Source organism: Bos javanicus, chromosome 9, assembly GCF_032452875.1.
Source record: "Bos javanicus breed banteng chromosome 9, ARS-OSU_banteng_1.0, whole genome shotgun sequence".
Classification (NCBI taxonomy): Eukaryota; Metazoa; Chordata; class Mammalia; order Artiodactyla; family Bovidae; genus Bos; species Bos javanicus.
The window spans coordinates 34,173,353-34,199,053 of NC_083876.1; the positions used below are offsets into that span (position 1 = coordinate 34,173,353).

Sequence of the window (25,701 nt, forward strand, 5' to 3'; positions counted from 1 at the left end):
ATGATTCTTATTCAGGTATTATTATAGGACTAAAGTCCATTTTACTCCTGACTCTTATATGGGCTTCTGGTTTTAAGACTTAAGTTTATCATGTCTGAAGGCTAGAATTCAGGTTTAATGCCCTGCTCACTCAGTCTTCTAATGTTTTATATGAATGAAAACCCTTAGAGTTTGAAAGTCACCACTATCTCCACACAGAAATTTCTACTCCAATTCCTTGTACATAAACACACACTTGTGTTCAGCAATGGCACATCTTCCAGCCTGAGTGTTTTGGGCAGGATCTCTTTCCAACACTAAATGACTTTATAAACATTTGACCTTCTTCCCACCAATAAGAGGAAGTGAACATTTTAATATTTGAAATTTTTAAGATCAATTTATTAAGTTCAATGATGAAAGCCATCAGAAGAATATTCTCCTGAAAATTATTTTTTTCTTAGAAAAAAGAAAGAAAAATCAACACCCTCTCAGCATAGCCACAGATGCTGTGGCAGTCAAGCCTCTCTGCAGACGGGAATAGTCCATCAGTCGGTCAAGTCACTCTCCCGGTCAGCAGGATTGTAGTCTGGATCATCATCATCATCCTCCAGCTCCAAGTCATCCATTTCCTGGAACAAAGACTCATCTACCTCCACGTTGTTTCCAGCTGCAAAAGACAGAAGATTTCCCCTTCAGTCCTACACTCAGAAATAAAAGATACAACCCATTGGCAGGACCAAACAGGCTTCTTAAACACGCAGCTGTAGTGCACGTGACACAATCCTGAACTCCTACTGCAAATCATACCAGCGATGATCTGCACTGGTCAACAGAGACTCACACATCTCAAGAGCATCTTCAGGTTTCCAGTTCATAGTCTAAAAAGACCCAATACCAAAAAGGCCTTCCTAGAATGAATTATTTATGATCTGGCATGTTGTAAGCTAGAGACACCGATGATACAAAGTTGATTATCACTGACCAGGAGACCTGTACCAAGAGTTCATCTCTTTCCATACTGAAGATATGTATATACATCATTAAAGCTCAACTATCGCTAAGAGTCAGACACGACTGAGCGACTTCCCTTTCACTTTCCACTTTCATGCATTGGAGAAGGAAATGGCAACCCACTCCAGTGTTCTTGCCTGGAGAATCCCAGGGACAGGGGAGCCTGTTGGGCTGCCGTCTATGAGGTCGCACAGAGTCGCACACGACTGAAGCAACTTAGCAGCAGCAGCAGTAGCAGCATACATATAATCAGCTGACAAATTTATTTTGCTCTTCACTCTCATCCACCTCCCCTGTAACCAGTGGCATGCCTTTCCAAGATTCCAAATGTCTAAACCCTACCGGAAGCAATACTCAAGCTTTGCATGAAACAGCTTCATTCTTCAGTCTGTCTGTAGTACACCTAAGTAGGATATTACAGTACTCTTAAACCACCGAACGTTGTTCACCTTCTTTCCCTCTCAGACTCTAGTCCACTGACATTCAACACAGTGAGAAGAAACCCTGTTTCATGAAGCCTAAAAGCAGTTCAGTAATAAAATACAATTTGGTATGCTCAGGCCAAAGAGTAATTGACTAGGCCTGGGACAGGAAGTAGTGAAGCCTTCACAGAGCAGATGACATCTGAAATATCTTCATGAAAAATTCGAAACTATCCAGAAGAAAAGGAGCCAGGATGAAGCGATTCTAGGTAGAACATTATGCAAAAGCAGAGAAAAAAAGTTAAGACCTTGAATCCTAATTGGAACACAAGATTCATGAAGAAAAACATCCGAAAATAACAGATGAAGGCCAAATCGAAGGACCAAAGTAGGTCAACCCCTTCCTCTAAGCAGCAGAGACCACCAGAGGATTTTTAAGGGAAGAAACGGCACGATTAAACATGGGTTTTAGAAATACTGCCTCAGAGGTGGTAGCTACAAGGTAGGTAAGGGCGCGAGGAGGAAGAGACTGAGGAGGGCAATAATGAAGCTCCTACTAAAGTCCAGTTGAAAAAGAACAAATTTTCAAATCACGAGGAAAGAGTTAAAAAGACACTTCAGGGGCAGAATCAACAGAGCACTTTTGATAAGTTATTGGCTATAAAGAGATACTTGATCCACCAAACAGGAAAAAGAGTCAAAAATGAGTAAAGACAGTAAAACTTTTAGAAAAAGACGTTTGATACTCAACCTTCTTCCCTTCTCCAAAAGGTAGTCCAGGAATAAGGTCAAAAGGCCAGATGCTAGAGGATCCCAGCAGGCACAGAAGGAGGGGCATGACAGAAGGATGATGGAGCACAGAACTCGGGGAGCTACTGGAGGGTGACTGAGTAAGGAGCTCTGCATTTAAGATACGCTCCCTGGCCTCCAGCTCCGTGAGGGCAAGGGACTTATCTGAAGTGTTCTCTGCTGTATCCTCAGTGCCCAGGACAGTGCCAAGCTTATAGCAGGGATGCAATAGATATTTGTGGGTGAATGGAAATGAGTAGATGAAGACAGCAAGAGGATAAGGGTTAGGATAAAAAAGAGAAGGAAAGCACCAGATGTTCCAAAGACAGTAAGAGTGGTGTGAAATATAAGACTTTTGGTTAGTTCCAGGTTTGCAGCTTTTATAAAGCTCCGTGACAGACCACGGATTACAGTTCCCGTAGATTTGTGATACTATAACTTTGAGGAAAATAGGTGATCTGAGTCACAGTGACCTGGTTTACCAAGTGTTAGAGGCAAAAGTGATCATATTGTTTACCTATTGCTATCTTTGATTTTCCTTATCATAAAACTTTTAAAAAATACACTGCCATAGTTTAATGTATAAGCTGATCAAACATTAGAATTTATTCTTCAAAGTGTGATTCTTTAGAGCCTTGGGAGGAAGAATTTACATTAAGTTATCACTATGATTTTCATGGTTTAATATTAAAAACAGCACATTATATACATATGGAATTCTAGTATTATCTTACCATCTTCCAAGAACTGGATATCAGATGTGTCAAGATTATGATCTGTTTCAAACAGTTGTCTCCCTAAAAGAAATAAACATATTTAATTAGAATGGTATAGTTTTTCTCTATCTTCCCTACAATACCTTTAAAAGGTATAATACTTTTAAAAAGTTAAAGATATAAAAAAATCTGAAAACCCATTTTTCTGTGAATTTCAATAAATGTATGAACTCAGTAAGTAGCTAAAAGGCGTATGAAATGTATTGGCATTAAAATGGAACAAGTGAAAGCCTAGTCCCAGAAAAACAAATGGGTTTGATTCCACCACTCTTAAGCCTTGTGATCCTAAAAGTCTTGGCAGCTATATCTGAAGATCTATCCCTTGCAATAGATTAAAGATAAGCCATAAAATTAATGATAATTATGTGTGAAGAAACATCATCATACGGAGATAACACTCTCTTTTTGCCCTATATGCCTAAGTATATTATTTTCTTACAGAAATCTATCCAAATGATCCTCTTGCTATACAAGAAGTAATACAGGAGGGCTTAAAGGGAACAGGATATTGGGTGGGAGGTGGTGTCATACCACTTAATTTATTTTTTCCTGCTTGCTCTTCTTCCTTCATCCGTTTCTTTTTAATTTCCAAGAGTTCTGCATCAAACTTGGCCTTCCAATTTAAGAAATTCTCAATTGTAACAGGAGTACCATGGAATAATTGCTTATGAAAGAAAAAAAACACGTCACCAGATAAATGAAACAACAGTTAGAAAATAAAGCCTAATGAACTTCTAGACTAATGAACACAGCCACTGAGAGGAAGCAAAGAGAAAAATGGTTTCAAGTCCATAATATTTAGTCTGATTTCTATCTGCACTGGCTACTTTCAGTGGTTTTGGCAATTTACTCTAGAAAAGTCTGTTTTTATATAATTACAAAAAACCAAAGATAATATGTGAGGTGTTAATATGTTTAAATATACATCAATTCATAACACTAAATCCCTGCTTACATTTCTTACTTCATTTTAGAATCTAAGGTTTTCTTTAAAATTCAGTAAATATTTAAATTATTCTGACAGGAGCTTTATAATTCTAAACTTTATACTGTAAGTGAAATAATTTATATGTCTTGATTTTACCTGCATGCACTTTATTAACCTTTAACCAACTAACTGATCGTTATTGTGTGATGCCCACCAAGTAAATGAAGGCCCTTCTAAAATTTTACTTAGTAAAGCTTTATTAAATTTTACTTGTGCTTATTTTTGTGATTTCCTCTCAAATTATTGAAATTTCCAAAACAAAAAAAAAAACCCCAAATGACAGATTTAAAGAATAATGAAATAAAATATGACTTTTAAATATACCTTTTCGGCTTCTTCTGCTTCTTTTTCTTTTTGTTTCTTTTCTTCTTCTCTTCTAGTTTTTATTTGATCTACTATTTCATTTAATTTTTCTTGCACAGCTGTCACTAAGGTGAAGATCATCACCATACCAAGGTTTTCTTCTGCCTATGTAACCAAAAAAGAAAAAAAAGGCTGTAGTTAGAAACATAATTCTCAGAAAAATAAAAACAACCAACCAGTGGTGGGCAGGAGGTGTTTTAGCACAATCACTACACTCATACATGTATAATATGATCACTAATTCAGTTACACCATAAGTTCAGACTCTTGGATCATTTACGACAGAGGATGAGACGGTTGGATGGCATCACCAACTCAATGGACAGGAGTCTGAGCAAGCTCTGGGAGTTGCTGACGAACAGGGAAGCCTGGCGTGCTGCAGTCCATGGGGTCGCAAACAGCTGGACACAACTGAGCAACTGAACTGAACTGAACTGAACTGATGTGTGTGTGTGTGTGTGTGTGTGTGTGTGTGTGTGTGTATAAAGTGAAGTGAAGTGAAAGTCGCTCAGTTGTGTCCGACTCTTTGTGACCCCATTGACTATACAGTCCTTGGAATTCTCCAGGCAAGAATACTGGAGTGGGTAGCCTTTTCCCTCCCCAGGGAATTTTCCCAACCCAAGTTTCCCACATTGCAGGCGGATTTTTTACCAGCTGAGACACCAGGGAAGCCCATATACAACATCTTAAATTTTAAGTCTTATAATTTGCTATATTCAACTGAAAACAGATATTTCAATAGATTCTATGTAATAATCATATATGTAGGTAGAATTCAGAAAACCCTTTTCTACAGTAGCTCACAACATCAGTTCTCCAGCATATATTCATCATTTTAGCTTTAAATCATTACAAAAAGAAAGAAAAAAAGATACATAAAGTTAAATCATAAAAGTATCTACATTGTTATTATGTAGAAAATCCTTTTGCCTTCAAAATTCAGGTTAGTGTCACAGCTCTCAAAATATGCCCAAAGCACTAAAATGATATAACATGCTAGACACTGCTAGCTACTGCAGGAAAAAGTTTTCTGAATTCACACCAAGTGTTAACAAGCAGTTATACCTGACTGGTGAGATTAAGAATAATCTTTATTTTCTTCTTCATTGTTTTCTGTATTTTCTGAGTTTTTTTGTAATATAAACTATTTTGATAACTAAAAACTAATACAACTAAGAAAAAGATACAAATATGCCCTAAATACCTCTGATCACAAGTAAGTATCAGAATCAAAACTTCATTTTTGAAAGAAAGGAGTTTGAATATAAATAAAATATACATATTAACAAAAATCACTCAGATCAAGAAACTTATATTAATACATGAGTGACTGAATACAGTATATTGTTCCAAGCTTTCTACAATGTTTCCAAATGAAGCACTTTAAACTAAATGATATAGAAATAATATGACTTCACACTGGGTGATGAAGTGAACAGGACCTAGAATCAGCATAAATTAATGTTTGATATATCTTCTTTCACTCCTCATTCTCTAACAGCTCCAGATATTTTTAAAAGGTCAACAGTGAAAGCACCCACAGTTCTTGAAATATACCAGTCATATTTACAGTGGAGATGTTTTCTGTCAGTTTTTCTTAGAAAAACAAATAAAACTAGGACTTCTGCTTTTAAGATGGTGGAGAAAGATTTTATTTGCCCTCCCTACTCTCTACTGTGAAGAATCCATGAAAACTCTACCCAAGTAAAAGAGAGCTTTAAATATCTACCACGCCTAGACTGTGACTAGCCTGACCCATCAGAGAACGCTAGTAAGAACTTTCCAATACCCATTTTTTCTTCCAAGTAAACACCTGCTCTTGGAAGGGTCATAGACTATTATTGCTGTTCATAAGTTTAGGGAGCAGGAGAGATAGGAAAGAAAAAAATCAATCACCACTCCTCTCACCAAATTGCAGGTAACTAGACTGCAACAGATCAGAGGGCTTAGGGGCTGTACTTTTTTTTGAGTTTCAAACAAGGGTATAGGGAGAACTTCTCTTATTCAAATTTTAAAGGTATGGGAGGGAAGAATAATAAAGATGCTTTGTGAATGTGTGTGTGTGTGTGTGTGTGTGTGTATACACATGCATCATGAATTCTGCTTGTTCAGTACACTCGTTATACATATTTAATTTTCTGACTCAAGATTAATGTATAATATTTAAGGCCAATAAAATAATGCCACTACAAAACGTGTTACTTCCTTACCTGTAATGCTAATAATTTTAAAATGTCTGCTACATCATTATCTTCTAGATTTAACTGGGCGAATATTTCATAAAGGGGAGCTTCATCTGGGTATTTTTCACTGTATGTAAACTTGAGGGTTGTCTGGACAGCTAAAGACATAAGAGAAGAGATTAATACAAATACCTTAAAATGTAGAGAGAGGTCAAAATCTTTGTTGAATTAGTAATTAATTTACAATGTGTCAATGAAAAGTAGCACAAAAGATTCTCCTACAAAAGGAAAACAAGGTTACTATGAGACCAGATAATCATTAACATACATAACATATACCACAAATGTAGGTAAAAACAAATCACAGGGATACCAAAGATCACATCTAACACATGAAATACATTTGCTACTTATGAGTATTTTATCTTACTGCATGTCAGAAGAGGATGAAGAAGACACTCCTTTTAAAACCCTCCTTAAGATGAACAAAAGGCACTGAACATGACACACAGAAAAAGTACCAACTCAGGCTCATTTCCAGGCCTCTCCCAGAGCCGGCGTCCAGTGCAGAAGATCTGACTTTAGCTCCAGAGTCCATACTTCTATCTGCACAATGCCAGCAGAGCATTGCTAAGGGACTGCTGGAGGACACAGGTGTAAACTGGACAGTTTGAGAGGTTGTCTGAGAAACTTTTAACCTGACTCACTGACATTCTCCCCCAGTCTTTGGCCTATGCCAGTTCACAGACAGGACACCGGTATAGGTGTGACGTTCTTAAAGGCACATAAGTGGGAAGTATCTCTCTGCTACCTAATCTGATGAATTCTCAGTTTTGCCAGGCAATCTAAAACAGAGCAGTAGTGGTAAATATTTTTTGTTAAAACCTATTTGTCAACAAGACCCTTTATCTCCATTTCCTGTAACTCATATTTTAATTATTAAAACCTCCTGCTTTTGATGATTTAAACTAACATCTAGATTTCTCTCCATGGGAATGGAAAAAAAAAAACCTCAAAATCTGCTGGCTTGGTATTTTTGTGTATGATGTCAACAAAGAATTTTATGAATCTACGGATATAAGATTGAACGTCAGGTAAGAAACACATAGTGTCTCTTGGCATTTTCTTTCTTTTTTAATTAACATGTTTCTAAATTTTATTGCTAGCACAAGTTTTCTTTTTTTTTTAATTTACCGATTCCACTATATGATGTAACAGAAACTCATTACATAAAATTTAGCAATATATTAAAGGAAAAACAAAATCAATAATGATCCCATCCTCAGAAAGAGATCACTGTTACCATTTTGGTATCTTTAAAGTATCTTAAAAGTACTATTAAAAGGATACTTTAAAGTATCTCTCTATGCATATAGTCTTTTAAACAAAATGTCAAAGGATCCTCATGTGTAATTGAGACTTTATACATATAAATAAAATCCATCTATATAAATATGTTAATAACTGTATCCAATATCTCTTTATTTCAGATTTCAGTAATATCAGTATTAACCTCATTTTCAATTCTATAAGACAGATTTAGTATTATCAAGTGATACCACTAAAATTGGTGTAACTGACTACTCATGACAGAATTTTAGTTGACTAGCTTAACAGGAAAAAAAAAAATTCTCAGGGTTAATGCCAACTTATATAACATTTTTATCAAATTACAGTATTAATTGAACTTGACCAAAGCAGAAATAAACTTAAGATACGCCTCTCCCAACATGTGCCAAATTAATTTGATCTTATTAATTTTATAGCTCCCTTATTTCAATTTGTATATTTGTCTTAGTTTGACAGTTATATAATATTGGTTTTTATCTGGCTTTATGTATATACATATTTAAATAACAGTACACTATCCAATCTAAAAAGACAGAGGGAAAATACAGGTAGGTATTTATCCAGCCCAGTTTATTACAGCAAATGTCTAGTAAACAATCTAAATATCCAATGAGGAAAAAGTAGATGGCATGCCATGGAAAACCACACAACCACTATATTATGCTTGCAGAAAGTCTTATTGACAAAAATTTCCTCCCCTTTCTCTACCCGCTATATTGTTAACATTTCTGTTTCACTTTTAAAAGTTAAGCTTTTTCTGCCAGAAAATCTCCTTGACTTCCTCTCTGTTTCTCCAGAAGTCATTATTACATAGTAAATACTGGTTAGAAACATGTTAACAATCATACTAAATTCTTAACAGAACCTTAGCACCTCCACACATCCAATGGCCTGCTAAATGGCTGCAGAAGGAATAAAATTCCTGAGAGAAGTGTAGAAAATTCAAAAGTATTTTTAATTAGACTTACTTTCATCATTTTCTCCAGCCTCAGATGTCACAGTAATGGTGAAGCTGGGTGGATTTTCTGATAATACTGCAAGAAAATATACACAGAGGTTAAGTTATTAACATAAGGCACATGCTTTTCCTTATTAGCAAAATACCAATTCCCAGTTCTGGAAACTGACCCCTAGCCTGTATTTCCATTTCCACAAATACAGACTTAATAGCAACAGTTCAGATGATAAAACATCCATCAATTTCTATTTAAATCTAGGGTTTTCTTTAATCTGGGAAAAAACACCTGTAATAGATACTCTCTTGGAGTTGTATCAATTAAGTAATTTATATTTTAATTCAAAATTTTCACCCACACATGGAAAGTCACATTCTAAAAAATTTCCAAATGAAATGGCAAAAAAAAAAAGTTTGATGTTTCTCATCAGAACCTACCCACCCATAAATACTCAGTATTATCACTAATTTTTCTACTTATATATTTTGAAATACAATTCAGAATCTCTATGACAATCAGTAAATATCAATTTGTAAGAGTTTCTATCTTTTAGTTATCTCTTTCTCCCACATTGTCTCTAAAACCTTTGTTCTTTCACAAATTATTGAAACCTACCATCTTTCATGGAATTACAAAATTATCCATGAATTCAAATATCAAATTACTTCCAATTTGTCAAGCAAGACATGTCAATCAGCATTTTCATAAATAAGAAAGCTTTATATGCTATTTTACTGCCTGATGTCTATCTGATACTATTTATCTGTTTATGATCTATTCCCCCACAAGAATACTGTAAGAACTCGGAGAACTGGTGGATCAGTGCCAGGCAGTATCTAGAAACTCAATAAATTCTGGCTCAATGAAAGATCTAAACAATAAAAAGAGAAAGACAATAACAAATAAAACTCATATTCGGAACCATCAGAAAACTAAAAAAGGAAAATTCAAGCCACCCTTAACTACTGCTGAGCACACAAGTCTGCACTTCACTTCAGGCCTGAAAAGCACTAACCCCTACCCTACCAAGGTTGGTAACAGCTCAGCAGCCTGTTTCTGATAAGGGGCTCCCTGAAGATGTCACCATGAAAAGGACTCAGCTTTTCCTACTCAGTAACTTCTGAAGTCTTCATAAATATTATCAATAAAATTTTCAAGACATATGCCCTCATTCTAATTGAAGTTTGGAAGTACCTGAAGCAATGATGAACACCTATGACTAGTAGAGAGGGTTTGTCAGAAAGGAAAAAAGACTCACAGGACGCACATTTTAACAGGTCTCAGGCTGTCCAGCCTATGTTGAAAAAGCCCCTAAAAGGCAATTATAGTAGTAAAGCTTTTATAACATGACTGGCTCTGCCTCTTTTTCCTAACAAATGTGCGTAAAATATATTAGATGTATTTCACTCCCATTTTTTTCATAACCAACTTTAGCATTTACATGTCATGAAATATAAACAGTGCAACTACAGAAATAAGGGTTCAATGAGGCTGTAATTTAGGGGAACCTACACCAATAACTACAGATGGTGACTGCAGCCATGAAGTTAAAAGACGCTTACTCCTTGGAAGGAAAGCTATGACCAAACTAGACAGCATATTCAAAAGCAGAGACATTACTTTGCCACCAAAGGTTCGTCTAGTCAAGGCTATGGTTTTTCCTGTGGTCATGTATGCATGTGAGAGTTGGACTGTGAAGAAGGCTGAGCGCCGAAGAATTGATGCTTTTGAAATGTGGTGTTGGAGAAGACTCTTGAGAGTCCCTTGGACTGCAAGGAGATCCAACCAGTCCATTCTGAAGGAGATTAGCCCTGGGATTTCTTTGGAGGGAATGATGCTGAAGCTGAAACTCCAGTACTTTGGCCACCTCATGTGAAGAGTTGACTCATTGGAAAAGACTCTGATGCTGGGAGGGATTGGGGGCAAGAGGAGAAGGGGACGACAGAGGATGAGATGGCTGGATGGCAACACTGACTCAATGGATGTGAGTCTCAGTCAACTCCGGGAGTTGGTGATGGACAGGGAGGCCTGGCGTGCTGCAATTCATGGGGTCGCAGAGAGTCGGACACGACTGAGCGACTGATCTGATCTGATCTGACACCAATAACAGCTAACATTTATTGAGCATTTCTTTGCACTTGTGCTCTTCTATGCATTTACACAGAGACCCTTAATTTCTCACACCAAAACGGTGGTTTTATACTATCATCATATTTTACCAAATTTAAGATGCCATCAAGTATATAATGCACCCTACTTTATGTACCACTAAGAAAGAAAAAAGGAACTGCCAACTAAACTATGATATGTAGTCAACTGTTCGACAAATTCAGACTTCAAAGATGTTTAAATGTTAAGATGTCTTAGAATCAATTAAATATAATATCATTCGAATTTTATAGATGTGGAAACAGGGATAAAAAGCTTTTAAATAATGTGCCCAAAGCTATACAACTGGCAGGACTAAATAAACTGTATAGAATTTCACCTAAAAAGAAAAAAAAAATTCCAGCTGAGAAATTCCAGGGAAGTCACTGGAGCCAGGTGGTGGATTAAGGCATACTCTATGCGATCCCATAGATGGCAGCCCACCAGGCTCTGCCATCCCTGGGATTCTCCAGGAAAGAACACTGGAGTGGGTTGCCATTTCCTTCTCCAATGTGTGAAAGTGAAAAGTGAAAGTGAAGTCGCTCAGTCGTGTCTGATTCTTAGCGACCCCTTGGACTGCAGCCCACCAGGCTCCTCCGTCCATGGGATTTTCCAGGCAAGAGTACTGGAGTGGGGTGCCATTGTCTTCTCCGACTCTGTAAGCAGAGATGGAGAAAAGGAATGCAGGTTAGAGTAACGTGGCAGCAAGGGTATAATGGTAAGACAGCTTAAGGAACATACAAGGAATTAGAAGTTATTCCATTGGTGGATGTATGTGGTGAATAAAACAGGCTGAAAATAAACAGCTGAAAGTTTAGTGTGGATAGTGATAGCTTTTTTTAGTGGTAGTAATAAGGTCAGAATTCTATTTCTAAACACGGAAGATAAATCTAGCAACGGTGCATAAAACAGAAGGAGAAAAACAAGACTAGAGGCAGGATGAAACTAGATAGCCACTGAAATTGTCTCAGCAAAGTTAATGAGGTTCTGAATTAAGCTGGTAGCAATGGAAACAGGGAAGAGGAAGAAATCGAAGATGGTGATGGGTGACAACCTGAATTTGCAGGCAGGACCACCAACAAAAACAAGGACTAGAAATGAAAGACCAGACATATTTGAAGGACACAGGGTGCTTTCAGCTGGAAATATCAAGTAATCAGAAATGGGCAAATGACGCTGAAGAAAGTTGGGCTGGAATTTAATTTGGGGTCATCCACAGAGAGGTAACAGGGAAAGGCATTTGACTAAATGAAATCACCAGAGAGAACGCAGAGAGAAATAAGGGCCAGGATCAGCTGTGTAAGGAGTCCTAAACTCGGGGAACAAAAGCAAGAGGACGAAATAGTTCCAGAGATTGCAAGAAAAGCAGTCATGACAGGTCAGCCCTCAAGAGAAGCCTGAGTACCGAGGGATGCAGGTCTGACGAGGCAGTACCTCCAGTGCGCCATGTGTGTCTGGGGCGCCAGGGTGAGGGTCATGGAGAAGGAGCCTGTAAGGTCACACCTAAATCCCTAACAAGGCCCTTGGTGATCTGGCCCCTGCATACGTGGCAGGCCTCATTTTCTGTGTCTCTCTACATTCTAGCTATACCCAACTACCTGTCCTTTGCACACATGGCTTTCACAGAGTCACAAGTCTGCACATGTGCCCCCTCCCCCAGTCTCGTTTATATAACTCCACATGACCCCTCAGCTCTCCAGAACAACTCAGTCCCCTCTCCCTCAGTTCCTGCTGCATTCTATATATACCTCCATGAAAGAATCATCCCACTGTGTTGTAAATTACTTATGTGATGTCTTTGCCCAAGAGACTGAGCTCCTAACAGTACAGACAGTAAATATTTGTAAGTGAGGAAACCATTTGGTAAATGAGGACAGGGGAACACTAGCAAGAACATCACTGAACTGCCTGACCATGATGAACAAGACAAAAGCTGATAAACTACCAATCCATGAGAATTTGTGATGAGAGCCATGTTCAGTAAAAGCCTGGAAATGAAAGAACTGCAGGGCTACAAAGTGTATGGATGGAAAGAGGAATTTCAGAGGCGAAAATTTTAAAGATGGCATTTCCAAGCTGTGACTATCACCCCATGCAGTTGGAGGAAACAGAAATCAAAACTGTCTGTTGATAAAGACAGGAGTTATGAAGCCATCAGAAGTATCAGAAGCAGCAGCAACTAAGATGGCAAATTTCCAGGAACCAGTATCTTATATTTGTTTAACAGTTATGAAGTTTCCACACTAGTATCAGTGCTCATGCTCAGTTGTGCCCAGTGCTTTTCGACCCCGTGGACTGTAGCCCACCAGGCTCCTCTATCTATGGGATTCTCCACGCGAGAATACTGGAGTGGGTTGCCATTTCTTCTCCAATGGATCTTTCTGATCCAGGGAGGAAACCCGAGTCTCATTTCCTACACTTGGCAGATGGATTCTTTACCACTGCGCCATCTGGGAAGCCCCTGGTGGAAGGTCCCCTGGAGGAGAGAAGAGCTACCCATCCAGTATTTTTGCCTGGAGAATTCCACAGACAGAGGAGCCTGGTGGGATACAGTCCATGGGGTTGCAAAGAGTCGGACATAACTGAGCGACTAACTCTTTCACACTTACATTATTCCTTATTAAATAGATAAGGAAGCAAAGGCTTAGAGAGGTTATATGATTTGTCCAAGGACAGAGAGCTGATACCCACTGCACCAAATTGCCATTACAGAGAAAAAATGGTGAATCAGGAACAAACAAAGATTTTGGAGAACAATGCTAATTTCTGCAGTAGCCACTCTCCCCTTTTTTCAGTTACACCATTTTTAACTGAGTGTACTGCCCATCCAGAATAAAAACTGTCTTTCCCAGCCTCCCTCCAGTTAGGTCTCACCAAATGACTGAGTTACAGCCAATGGGATAGAAGGAAGTAAGTCCTTTGATAGTTTTTGAGGAAATTTCCTTAAGGAACTGCTGTCTTTTACTTCTTTGTCCCCGCTCCCTTCATTCCTTTATCTATCCTACTGCCTGGAAAAGGAATGCTGCTATCCTCACCATGAGGGTGAGACTATATCTTAGGGATGACAGAGAACTAGGAAGAAGACTGGTTCTTGAAGAAATCTTGAACTAGAGCTACATAAGTCTCATTTATGTGCAAGAGTAATAAACTTTTACCTTTTTAAAACCAGCTATTTGGGGTTTTCTGTCATAGCTAAACCTAACTAAAAAACAAACAAACAAAAAAAAACACAGAAAATTTAAAAGGGATAATATTCCAAAGCTTGGAGGTTACTAAAATAGGGAAACTTACTTAATTGGACTCGAAAAGATGAATTATTCCTGAGTTCTCATGAAGTGATAATCCTATTCCAATGCATTACTATCGTACTGTGAGCTGAGGCAAGTTGAGGAAAGATTAGCTTTCACTAAAGAGATCGGTCAATCCTAAAGGAAATCAACCCCAAATGTTCACTGGAAGGACTGATGTGGAAGCTGAAGTTCCAATACTGTGGCCACCTGATGTGAAGAGCTGACCAATTGGAAAAGACCCTGATGCTGGGAAAGATTGAGGGCAGGAGGAGAAGAGGGTGACAGAGGATGAGATGCTTGAATGGCGTCACTGATGCAATGGACTTGAACTTGGGCAAACTCCGGGAGATAGCAAGCGACAGGGAGGCCTGCCACAAAGAGTCAGAGTCACAAAGAGTCAGACATGACTTAGCGACTGAAAAACAACAACAAAGAGACCAGATATCCACCACTGTGAGTGGATCAAAATCCTTTTGAAAAAAAGAATACAGTTGTTGGGCACTGTTCAAGGAGCCAGTGGAGGGGCAGGAGAAGTGTTAGGTGACACAGGGGCAGATGATGGAAAACTAGACAAAACTAAGAATTTTGTCAAAAGCAGAGAAATCGGAGGTAGTAACTGAAAGGTACACTAAAGGAGCATACAAATGACAGGTTTTCCACAAAAAACCAGATCAGCCCCTATTAAAGGAAGTCCCTATGGGTCTTAGACAGCAACTGTCCTAGAAAAACTGCTTTCACAAGATGACTTCTGCCCCGAGTCTAAATGCAATTCTAACTGTTAAGCTCACAGCTGTTAACTCAGAGGTACTAACACAAGCAAATACAGGATTACGTACCCCTCTTTGTAAGGTCAAACAGAATTTAGGGAACCTGACTTTGGCTAGCCTGAAGCTAACCAATTTGATCCAACAAAACTCCCCATATATAGCCAGGGACTTTGATACAGAAATGGAAATAACCAAATTCAACTATCGTAGCAGGATCTTGTGAAGTGAAGCACTTCTGAAGGAGGATGTGGCATCAGGAGCATCCATGTATATTTTAGAAGACTAGTTGTTAGGAGGATTGGATTAGTGTGCAATCAAGTTACAGAATGGACACAAAGAAGAAACTGTATTATGATCTGTTAGAATTCACAACAAATGCAACACTGGGCCAAAAGTTCTCTGCAAATAGCCAGGAAATCAGTTCTCAAGTCAGGTTAGGTCTATGTGCCTAGGTCTACGGCTGGATGAGCAGTGCCTCTTCAGCCTCCACAAGGGGGCCATGATGTACTTAACAAAGGCTTCTCTGTCAGCACTCTATCATTTATTTTAAAAATTATATATATATATATACACACACACACTTCATCAACAGCATTGAGCACTTACCAACTCTAGTATTCAATGAAATTCAAAATGAGATTTGAAAACTACCAATTATTGTTCCTTGGCAAACTAATACAAACAAGCTCTCTTTCTTAAACCAGGTATGAAAATACTAAAGTATGAAATCATCAACACATAAGGAAGCTATAAAAAAATAGTACACCTTGCAAATCCTCAAAAGATTCCAAAAGACCAAACACAGAAATAAACGACTCCAAAGTCCGCTTGCCTTTGCCTTGAGATTGCATACAGTAGTTGACCAAAGTTCCTAAATAACTATAAATCAGGACAACTCCTTTTAACTTATTTAATGCAACTGTAGGGGTGCTGATAGGAATTAAGAGACAGAAGGGCTCAGCTGATACTGCAGAATACTTGAGGCGTCCAAGATCCACAAATTTTCTTTTGTTAACTTGGCTCAGAATTCTCAAGCACTTTTGCATCTGACAAGAATTTCACATACCCAACTACATCAGACCCTAGTACAATTTGAAAGAACCATCCAATTATTTTAGGGTTAAAATGTATCACTTTTACAAATGTTTATAAGCACAATATTTAATGAGTATATCTTAATGCCCAAAGAAATGAGAAGAGCACATCTTGTGCTTTCTTCAGTCCGCCTATGCTGTGCTCATGCCTGTCCCCTTTCCAATGTACCAGAAATGACCAAATGTCATGATTAAGAGCATATCCAACAACTGACCCTATATTCTGTTTTATTTAGACATTGATACATCAGCAAGGATAGAGAAGGGAGCCAGACTCCATACACACTCACCCAGTTAATGACACTCTCAAACCCCTCTTCACTCATCCCCTTAACATCCTCACAGCACAGCTGAACTGCTGGTGAGAGAGAACATGAACAGGACTGGAACTATACAGGGATAGCTGAGAGACATAAGCCTGTTGGCAAAGCAGAACAAAATTTGCTACCATTGCAAGCAGTGATCAAAGGGTAGAGCTAAGAAAACTAAGCTAAACAATGACAAGGGAGAGGGGTTAGAGTTCATGAGTTAAAATAACATTACCTTACACTCTGAATTCTGACAGTCAGTTATGCACAACACTCAAAGGACGGGGTAAGGAAGGTAAGTCCCACAAACCTAGGCTATACTCGCTCATATTGGCTTTATTAGATCACCTCTCAAAACCTGAGTGTAAAGTGAGAGAAGGCATATTGATATGCTTATCTTGAAGCATTTTCAGAATCATCAGAAGGATGGTTTACTACAGAAGAATTCTCTTCCTTGAAAATATACCTAATGAACTTCTCATAACCATTTTACATTAGCCCAACTTACCAAGTAACTTTCTGCTCCCCGTCATACCAGCTGGAGTGGAACCCCAGTCCCAGACCTAACTGTTATTACCAGTCCTGCTACTAACTTGCTGGCCAACCCAGAGCCAACCGCTTGCCTTTCCCAAGCCTCCACTACCTTGCTTCTAGCAAGAGGAAGCCAGGCTGCTGCTGCTGCTGCTGCTGCTGCTGCTGCTAAGTCGCTTCAGTCGTGTCCAACTCTGTGCGACCCCATAGATGGCAGCCCACTAGGCTCCTCTGTCCCTGGGATTCTCCAGGCAAGAATACTGGAGTGGGTTGCCATTTCCTTCTCCTAGACAACATCTAATATCCTACTACAAGTCTAACTACCTGTGATCTTACAGTGGACCTGAGATTTGAGCCAACTCATTCATTGGGCAATCTGAAGAATGTCAGAACATTAAAAAAAAAAAAGAAGAGAAGAGAAAAACGACAAACTTCAGGGACAAGACTACTCTCAAAACTGATCCTGGGTAACTTTGAGAATTCTGAATCCCACAAACTTTAAAACACCAAATATGAGAAAACAGCCTGAATAATGGTGAAAATGTGAAAACTGATACTTCTGCGGCTCTGGAAAGGCTATTCCCACTTGGAGAACCTTCATTCGTGTATTTCACTAAACCTCGCGCTGCTGTTAGTTCAGGTCCTTTCAGTCGCTCAGTCGTGTCCGACTCTTTGCCACCCCATGGACTGCAGCGACACAGAAACCAATGTGCACCCGACTGAATTCCAGGCCTGCCACTCCAGGGACCTTGCTAGCCTCGCCCGGACTTTCAGATTTCAAGGAATTAGCGGAGAAGAGAGAACAGCCGTAGAGTTACTAGTAAATGTCTGATCACTGCAAGAGAAGAGCTAGAGGAGAGAGTGGCGAGCCAGGTGGCCACGCGGCCTGGCTGTTCCCTTCTCCATCCTGGCAGGGGATGTCGAGGGCCGTGGAGCGGTCCGTCCCACTCCACCCCGGGTAGCTGCCGGCCTGTGGCCGCGGAAGTCACCTGTGAAGGAGTCAGGGTAGATGGACTCCAGAGCCTCCAGCTCGTTGCGCTGCTCCTCGCCGTAATCTGTCATCGCGGCCCTCGCTGCAGCCCATGGATCGCCCAGATACCCAGGCGGCGTGCTGCAGCCTGGACCGCGGCCGCGCCGGGAGAGCAGGCAGCGGCCGGGCGGGCGCAGGCGCAGAGTCCCAGGCAGAGAGGCCTGGGGCCCACAGCCAGGCTGGGCCTGCTGATCAACAGCCCTGCGCCGGCCTCCGCCTTCTCCCTAGTTCCGCTTTCGACTCGTCGGGCCTGGCCGTTGGGTTGACTGTCCCACGCCCGCTCGGGACTTGCTGGGATGGGGAAAACACCAGGTCTGGCATTTGCCACAGACACCTAAGGATTGGTTACTGGGCTTTGCAGAACCAGAACTTGAGAAGGCCCTCAGCGCCGCATCCTCGCTCTACTAGTCTGGTCTTAAGGCCAGCCTCGGGTACCGGGGAGGGACTATCTAGCTGGAGGCGGGACGCTGCGGGCGTCCCTGCTCTTGATCGCTTCGGGTCTCCGGCTTGCGACCCTGTGGCAGCGTCCAGAGGGCGGATGCCCACGTCCTAGTGCTGACTAATGGCGTGTCCCAGGTGATTTCTACGTTTCTGGAACCTCCAAGTTCTCGGCATCCCACAAGACTGTAGAATCCAGTGGCCAGAGGAACAGCTCTCGTAGTGCATCAGGCGGGTCCAGAAAGCTCGGCCCAACTTCCGAGTAACGAGTCAGAGTGGATCTGGGGGAGAAAGCAAGTGAAAGTCCTGAGATCTTTTGAATTTGTAAAATGAACGCGGCAGGATGTAGATCTAAATATTCTGAGATCGCGTATTTCTGAACTGATGAAAGAGGTGTAAGTTTCGGTAACAGTTTTGGTTAAGTATTGTCTCCGAAAAATACTCAGAACCTTTGATTTGGAAGGATGAAACTGAAGAAGTAATAGTACTTAATACATATACATCTCTTATCTTCCAGTTCATCACAGCAGTTACAAAGAGAGTTTTCAAAAAATAACTGTAATGGCACAAACTAAGAAAATGGCCAAACATGGTACTTTTATGAAATGAAAGCTAAACTTCCATTTATGTGTATAATAAAGGAAGATTTTTAGTTTTTTAATGCAGAAAAATATAAGAACATTAAAATATTTTTCATATTTGTCTGTATTTTTCTTTTTGTTTCTGTATTAAAGCTTAGAGATAACGGCTCTGAAGTTTTCTCTTGCTAAAATGATGATGTCCCATGGACCAGAAGGTATCTTGATATTCTCTTGGGACTTATTGCCTCTTTGGCAACCCACTCCAGTATTCTTGCCTGGAGAATTCCATAGACAGAGGAGCCTTGCGGGCGAGAGTCCATGGGGTAGGAAAGAGTCGGACATGACTGAGCAACTGACACACACACTGCTTACTTAGCAGAAGGATATGTGAAAACGAACATATTCACTTCGGTACTGATTCCATGTCTTCGGTATTAAGGGTTATTAGGGCATGCATTGGAAAAGGAAATGGCAACCCACTCCAGTGTTCTTGCCTGGAGAATCCCAGGGACAGGGGAGCCTGGTGGGCTGCTGTCTATGGGGTCACACAGAGTCGGACACGACTGAAGCGACCTGCAGCAGCAGCAGCAGCAGCAGCAGGGCATTGTTTTAAATTTTCAAGAAAAAAATGGGAACTCTTCTGAGGATGGTAAGAATCTCATGAAATACGTGAAGTAACTTTGCAAATACAGGGTGCTTCTGGGAATCCTCGGTTTAGGGAAATCAGTGATTTGTTACTGGAGAAGAAGGTTCTGTGCAAAGGGGGGAGCCCGCTTGTTATTTTGGAAGCCAGTGTGGCTGGTGCATGGTGAACTGGTGTGGGAGTTTGCAGATCATGTAGGATCACTGGAGGATTTAGGTGGAAGAGGGACAAAGTCTGAAAGTGTGGAGACCAGTTAGGCCATGGCAATAATCTAAACAAAGACAGTGATGATTTGGACCAAAGCTACAGGACCAAACAGGTTCTGGATATATTTTGAAGGTGTCAGGATTTGATATGAGTTGTAAGAAAAGGATGAGTAAAGGGTGATATTTGGCAGGAACAGCTGGAAAGATGAAGTTCTTTTGACCAAAATGACAAATGAGGAAGATAGAATGAGTTTGGCAAGGAAGTTGATAGCACCTATAATCCATGGATCAAAGAAAAACACCCAAGTAAAAACTTTTTTAATTTTCTAAATGATAATCAAAACACAAGTTATCAAAATAGGTGCAGTGAAGCAACCAATTTAAGCTTTATATTAGGAAAAGAAGGTTGGTTACAAGTTTTAATCTTTTAAATGGAGTGCCCCTTTATCTCCTTTATTTTTTTATTAACAGAATTTTTGGTAAAACATTTTCAAATCTGTTGTATATTTACTATAAAACCTTCCTATTTCAGGATGCTCAAGAGTGATTCTTTAATACTAAAGATAACTTCCAGTGCTAATGTAAGCAAGAGAACTCACTTCCAAATCTTTGTGTTACCTATTTGGGCATCATTAAGCATTTTTGGTTGATTTCTAATTTCCTTTTGACACAGAGACACTTCACAGAACACCTGTCTGAAAGTGGGTGATTTTTATGAGACAGACTGACTTTCTTTCAGTGTCTCATTTTTAATTTATAGTTAAAGATGTTACAGGATAAGTGTGTTTCAAGCTCTGCAGACAGGTAAACGATATAGTGGAGCCAAGCATCATGGGATCTTAAGCCAGAGTGGGAAGCCCAGCCTCAGCACTAACCTTTACAGTTATATAAACTTTTAAGATCATTCGAGTAACACGAAACAATGTATGTGACAGTGCACTGCAAATTCTCAAATAGGTTATCAGTATTAGTCATTAGAAATATATAGAAATGTATATATTCCTCTGAAGCAGTTCTGTTGTTCTCTTCTCTGTTAATCTTTATTGCTAAAGAAAAATGTCTGTAAGAGATTCATTGTATCATTTGTGTTTCTTTCTACAAATAATGCAAAGTCACAGTTGCTACTTCTAATATTAGCAGTATTCAAAATGTGTTTTGAAGTTTATTTTTGCTTTTCTGTGCTTATGAGTTTTTTAGGCCACCTCACTTTTCTCAGAGGTGCAGAATTGAGAATTCCCTATTTAAAGGTTAATCTTAATTCTCAAACAGTTCATGTGGCTACTTTCATTTAGTCAGGTGTTTCAAAGACTCATTACCCTCATAAGTGTAAACACCCATATGAAATTCTGATTCTGAGAGTTCCTCTAAATGGTAGTGAATCACTGCCTGATCACTGTTCTGAATCACTGATTCAGATCACTGATCTGAATCACTTCCAGCCTAACTAATCTTCCTGACTGACTCAACATAAAGGGACCAGAGTGATCTGTTACAATGTAAATCAGGTCATGTTCCTCTTTCGCTCATGACTGCTCCCTCCCCATCTCAGATTAAAGGCCCAGGTGTTGACAGTACAAGCGGCTCCCTGACCATCACCTGTACCTCGCAATTTCTCTGACCTTACCTCCTATTACTCTTGTCACCTACTCTGTGCTTCAGCCTCACTAGCCTCCTTGCTGTTCCTCAAATATGCAAGACAGGCTGTCCTCCTGCAAAGGGACTTCCTGTTCGCTCTATCTGGAATGCTCTTCCTTCCATGCCTACGTGGTCTACTCCCTCATCTCCTTGGGATCTTCTTCACATATAACTTTTCAATGAGGCTACCTCAACCACTGTACTTAAAATTACAGCCACTATTGATTCACTCTTTCCTATTTTATTTTTCTCGTGACACTTTAAAATTACACTATGTATTATGTTTATTCTATTAGAATGTAAATTCCTTAGGGTCAGCGATTTTAGATACTGCTGTACTTTATGATATAGGGTAGCGCCTGACACAGAATAGGCACTCAAAAAATATATATAGTCTCTGAAGGAGTGAATCCTATGCAATGATAACATGGTATGGTTCTAAAAGCACTGGACCAGGGAGTTATAAAACTATCGCCCTTCTTTACAGTTACCATATGTGTTTGGATAAGACCCATCCTCTCTGGGTCTCAGCTTCCCTATCTGTGAAATGGGGCTGTTGGGCAAAAATTATCTTCGTGATGCTTTCTATGTGTAAAAATCTATGATTCCTCAAGGTCATGTATATACTGATGATAGTTGTGTGAAATCAAAGTTAGTGCTTAACATCTCTGACCCAAGGTGTCATGGCCACAAGAGAGGTATGTGTGGGTGGAGTTGTTACATTCCTAACACCCTAACACCTTGACACTAATGTTCTTGAACCAAATAACAAGATGGGAGCCTCCATTCTGGAGCACAACAAAGTGGGGACAACGTGAGTTTTAAGTGGGCTGCACTTCCAACATTACCTTGCACATAAAGATGACGTATGCTGTTTCCAAGAAGCAGCATCTATACATGTTCCTTTTCTCCACCTCGTAAGGACCATTTCGATCACTTGTTCTCTTTTTTTCTCCTTCTCTTACTCTTCCTCCCTCTTCTCTCTCTCTGTCCCACAGGCACATATGCACTCACGGGTATATGCACTTTGCTTTGAATTTGAAAGGGACTGAGTAGAGAAGGAAGAGAAAATAAAGGAGTAAAAGAGGTGTGGAAGAAGATAGGATTAGTGAAATGCAATATGATTTTTTAAATGTATGGAGGGAAAACAAACTTGGAGGTTAAAGTGGAAAGCTAAAATTTAAGTCAGATTACATTTTTGGCTTCCTGAAAGAAAATATAGTGAAGGTTGAGCCAGGGATGCCCCTAAGTTTGTGCAAAGTCCTAGGCAAACATTTCTGTGGGGTCTTTGGCGATAAAATAAGTAATGATATTAAAAGATGTATTTTATGGGCTCACGTAAGATCCAGTGGTTAACTGATGTAGAATAATAAAGAGAGACACCTACACATCAGTCTACTGTTTAATCAGTGTCCATGCACCATCCCTTCCTGCTCAGGTTGAACACCCATCTCTTCCTGTTCTTTATTGTCAGATAAACTGGTTCCATCTAATTTCATATCTCCTACAATGACTTTTTTAAACATAGCAGTGCTGATACTATTGTCAATACTGTGGCTCTTTGTAATTTCTATCGAAACAATATAGTTCTTGCCTCTGCAGTATTCTAATACCATTTCGCGGGTGACATCATTACTCATTGACTCCATCATCATGGTGCTGCTCCTGAACACTGGCTTCCAGTGATTTTCTTGAAGAATGTACCTCTAGATGATGTCCACAAATACAATTCTTACTCAGGATATGCAGGAAAATGTGACTACCATTTGTTTTCCAGTCACGTTAAATTTACCATCTTCCAAAAATGTCTTGATTTCTTTGGGCCGTAATCACTGCATCCCTAGCCTGGGATCTGTGTTGGAGTTGGATGCACGCCGCCTTCCACACAGCGCCACCAGCTGGGAGGACCAGACAGGAAACTGCAGCGGAGCCAGAACAAGGGTCCCTTTTGCATGCAAGGTGGGAGTTGACCCACCCAGCAGAGCACAGCGTCATCACCCCGTCAGCAGCCAGAGAGGACCGCGATCGGAAGGCCGTCTGAGTACTTGTTGCCGCCGCCCCCACCCATCCACCCAGGTGCCCACCCTCACCCAACCACGCGCCCACTCCCACCCACTGCCTGGTCAGAGGCGGGCAGCCTGCGCGCAGTCCACCCTGAGCGTCCGCGGTGCTGCGCACGAACAGAGGGGCCGTCGTCACGGCCAACTCGGACGCTGTAGCCGGAAGCTGGCACCTCTGGTCGAAATACCCCCGGCACCCCAAACTCGGGGAAGAGGGTCGGGGAACGCACGGAAATAAAGAAACCGGCCCAAGCGGTAGGGCCCCAGAAAGTCTCCAAGAATGAGCTCAAAACGCAGAGCTTGCTGACCACAGGCAGCACAGAACTGCGTACTTACTCCGTTTTATTATTCTAACTCTGCCCGTAATAACTTGGATGGTTTTTGCTTTTCGCTTTATCTTCCCTGCAAAATAAAGGCCTTTCTCACAGTACTCTTAGGATCCATTAAATCATTAATGGAGTAAAGATGCTTGACATCATCAGAACTGTATGTTATACTCTTTCTCAAAAGCAGCTTTCTCAAATTCAAGTTATCTCCAAGGGAAGGAAAGGCAAGCATGAACTTACTAGCCAACTATTCTTAATTTATGAAATTTAATAAATAAAACACCACATGGATCAGGATTCGTTTTTTCCCTTTGGCATTTGTTTTCCTACGTTTCAAATGCTGGATTATATCCACAATATGTCATCGAGTATAACATATGGTTCTGTTGATGTCATTAACCGGCAAGGACACAAGACAAATGTAATTTAAATATTTTTATTTGTTTGGATTGAAACATCTATAGAAACATAAAATGTATATTCAGCTGTTCTTTCAGCACTTTAGAACACCTTTAGAATATTTTATATTTTTATATTATAGTATAAATATATTTGTTTTCCTAGAGCAGCAGTTCCCTAGGGCAGAGTATCAATGCATAAATGCTTATGCTAGAAAGTACCTTGAAGAGGCCTTAATCCAAAGCATGTCACTTGTGACAGGCTTGTGGGGTCATAAACTCCTGAAATGTATCGATATGTGTGTTTATTTCCTATCTCCCACTGTAGCCAATCACCACGAACTTAGTGGCTTAAAACAATGCAAATGTATAATCTTACAGTTTGTAACTGTGAGAATAGTATATATTTCTTACTGTCAAACACAGGTCAGACACAGGTCTCAGTGGGCTCCAATCAAGGTGTCAGCAGGACTGTGTTCCTTTTAGGGGTTCTGGGAAGAATCCATTTCCCAGCCTTTCCAGCTTCTAAAAGCTGGCTGCATCCTTGGCTTAGGATCCTCGTTATCTTTAAATTAGCCCAACTATGGCTAATTTCTCAGACATCACCCTGACACTCCACGACACTCCTCTTTCGTTGCCACTTGGTCTTTTCTCTGACTTTGGTTCCTCCTCTTATAAGAGTCTCTGTGATTACAGTGAGTCCACCAGGATATTCCAGTATAATATCCCTGTCTCAAGATCCTTAACTTGATGACATCTGCGGTGTCTCTTTTGCCATGCAAAGTATAAAGTAAGATTCACAAATTCTAGGGCTTAGAATGTGAACATGTTCAGAAGACCAACATTTAGTCTACCACAGTACACAGCCTCTGAGGTATGTGGGCCTGTGTGGGTATGTTTGCACAGCCTCTGGATATTTCCTCAAGATAAATTTTCCCGGAATGGCCCTTCAAAGGGTCTGTGACTCAGGATAGTTTAAACACTTAACTCCCACCATTTGATCAGCCTCTCTATCTTGTGGAAGGGAAATTAGTTCCAGAGAGATTGACTTGTACAAGACAGTATGAATGATGAGAGAGTGTGTTTTCCTTTGTTCCACTTTGACCCTTTATAACTATACCCTATCAAAAACAAATCGACAGATTATAGCAGTGTTCTGCCACTACCAGAATGAGAACGTGAACACCGGAGATTCCTGGGCAAGCTTGCAGTTAGTCTGTAGCTAATAAAATCACTGTCGCTGGTTGTTGAGTAGTTCAGGTTCAGAGTGACAGCAGACAAGTCACTTTGCTAAGAACAACACTGCCTTGAAAGTGAACCATTATATGTGTAGGTGCAGTGGAAGTAGAAAGAGATAGGCAGGTAAGATAGGCATCTTATTTTTAGAACTCAGGATGTTTTAGTGATTCACAGACAGGGGTAGGAG

At 40.1% G+C, this 25,701-nt stretch overlaps 1 protein-coding gene across 3 annotated transcripts; it reads right to left on the bottom strand.

Moving 5' to 3' along the window:
* Positions 1–351: 351 nt before the first annotated feature.
* Positions 352–18,032, bottom strand: RWDD1 (RWD domain containing 1). Of its 3 annotated transcripts, XM_061427493.1 has the most exons (8): positions 17,948–18,032; positions 11,556–11,624; positions 8,833–8,898; positions 6,542–6,672; positions 4,293–4,436; positions 3,512–3,644; positions 2,939–3,001; positions 352–649 (listed from the first exon to the last, which is right to left on the bottom strand). In XM_061427493.1, exons 1-8 carry the CDS (start codon positions 18,018–18,020, stop codon positions 528–530), a joined length of 801 nt encoding a protein of 266 aa, XP_061283477.1. In that variant the 5' UTR covers positions 18,021–18,032; the 3' UTR covers positions 352–527. The 3 variants fall into 3 exon arrangements, with proteins under 3 accessions (XP_061283477.1, XP_061283478.1, XP_061283479.1); XM_061427494.1 differs by lacking the exon at positions 11,556–11,624 and having other exon boundaries at positions 17,948–18,028; XM_061427495.1 differs by lacking the exons at positions 6,542–6,672; positions 11,556–11,624; positions 17,948–18,032 and adding exons at positions 6,707–6,792; positions 16,410–16,529.
* Positions 18,033–25,701: the final 7,669 nt, after the last annotated feature.

Bases quoted from the DNA above. Each gene is read 5' to 3' on its own strand.
- RWDD1 (XM_061427493.1), bottom strand. From the start codon at position 18,020: ATGACAGATTACGGCGAGGAGCAGCGCAACGAGCTGGAGGCTCTGGAG. The intron at 11,625-17,947 runs GTGACTTCCGCG...CTCTGCTTACAG, and splicing joins CTACCCTGACTCCTTCACAG to AGTCGGAGAAGACAATGGCA. The intron at 6,673-8,832 runs GTAAGTCTAATT...TTATGTCTTTAG, and splicing joins GGCTGGAGAAAATGATGAAA to CTGTCCAGACAACCCTCAAG.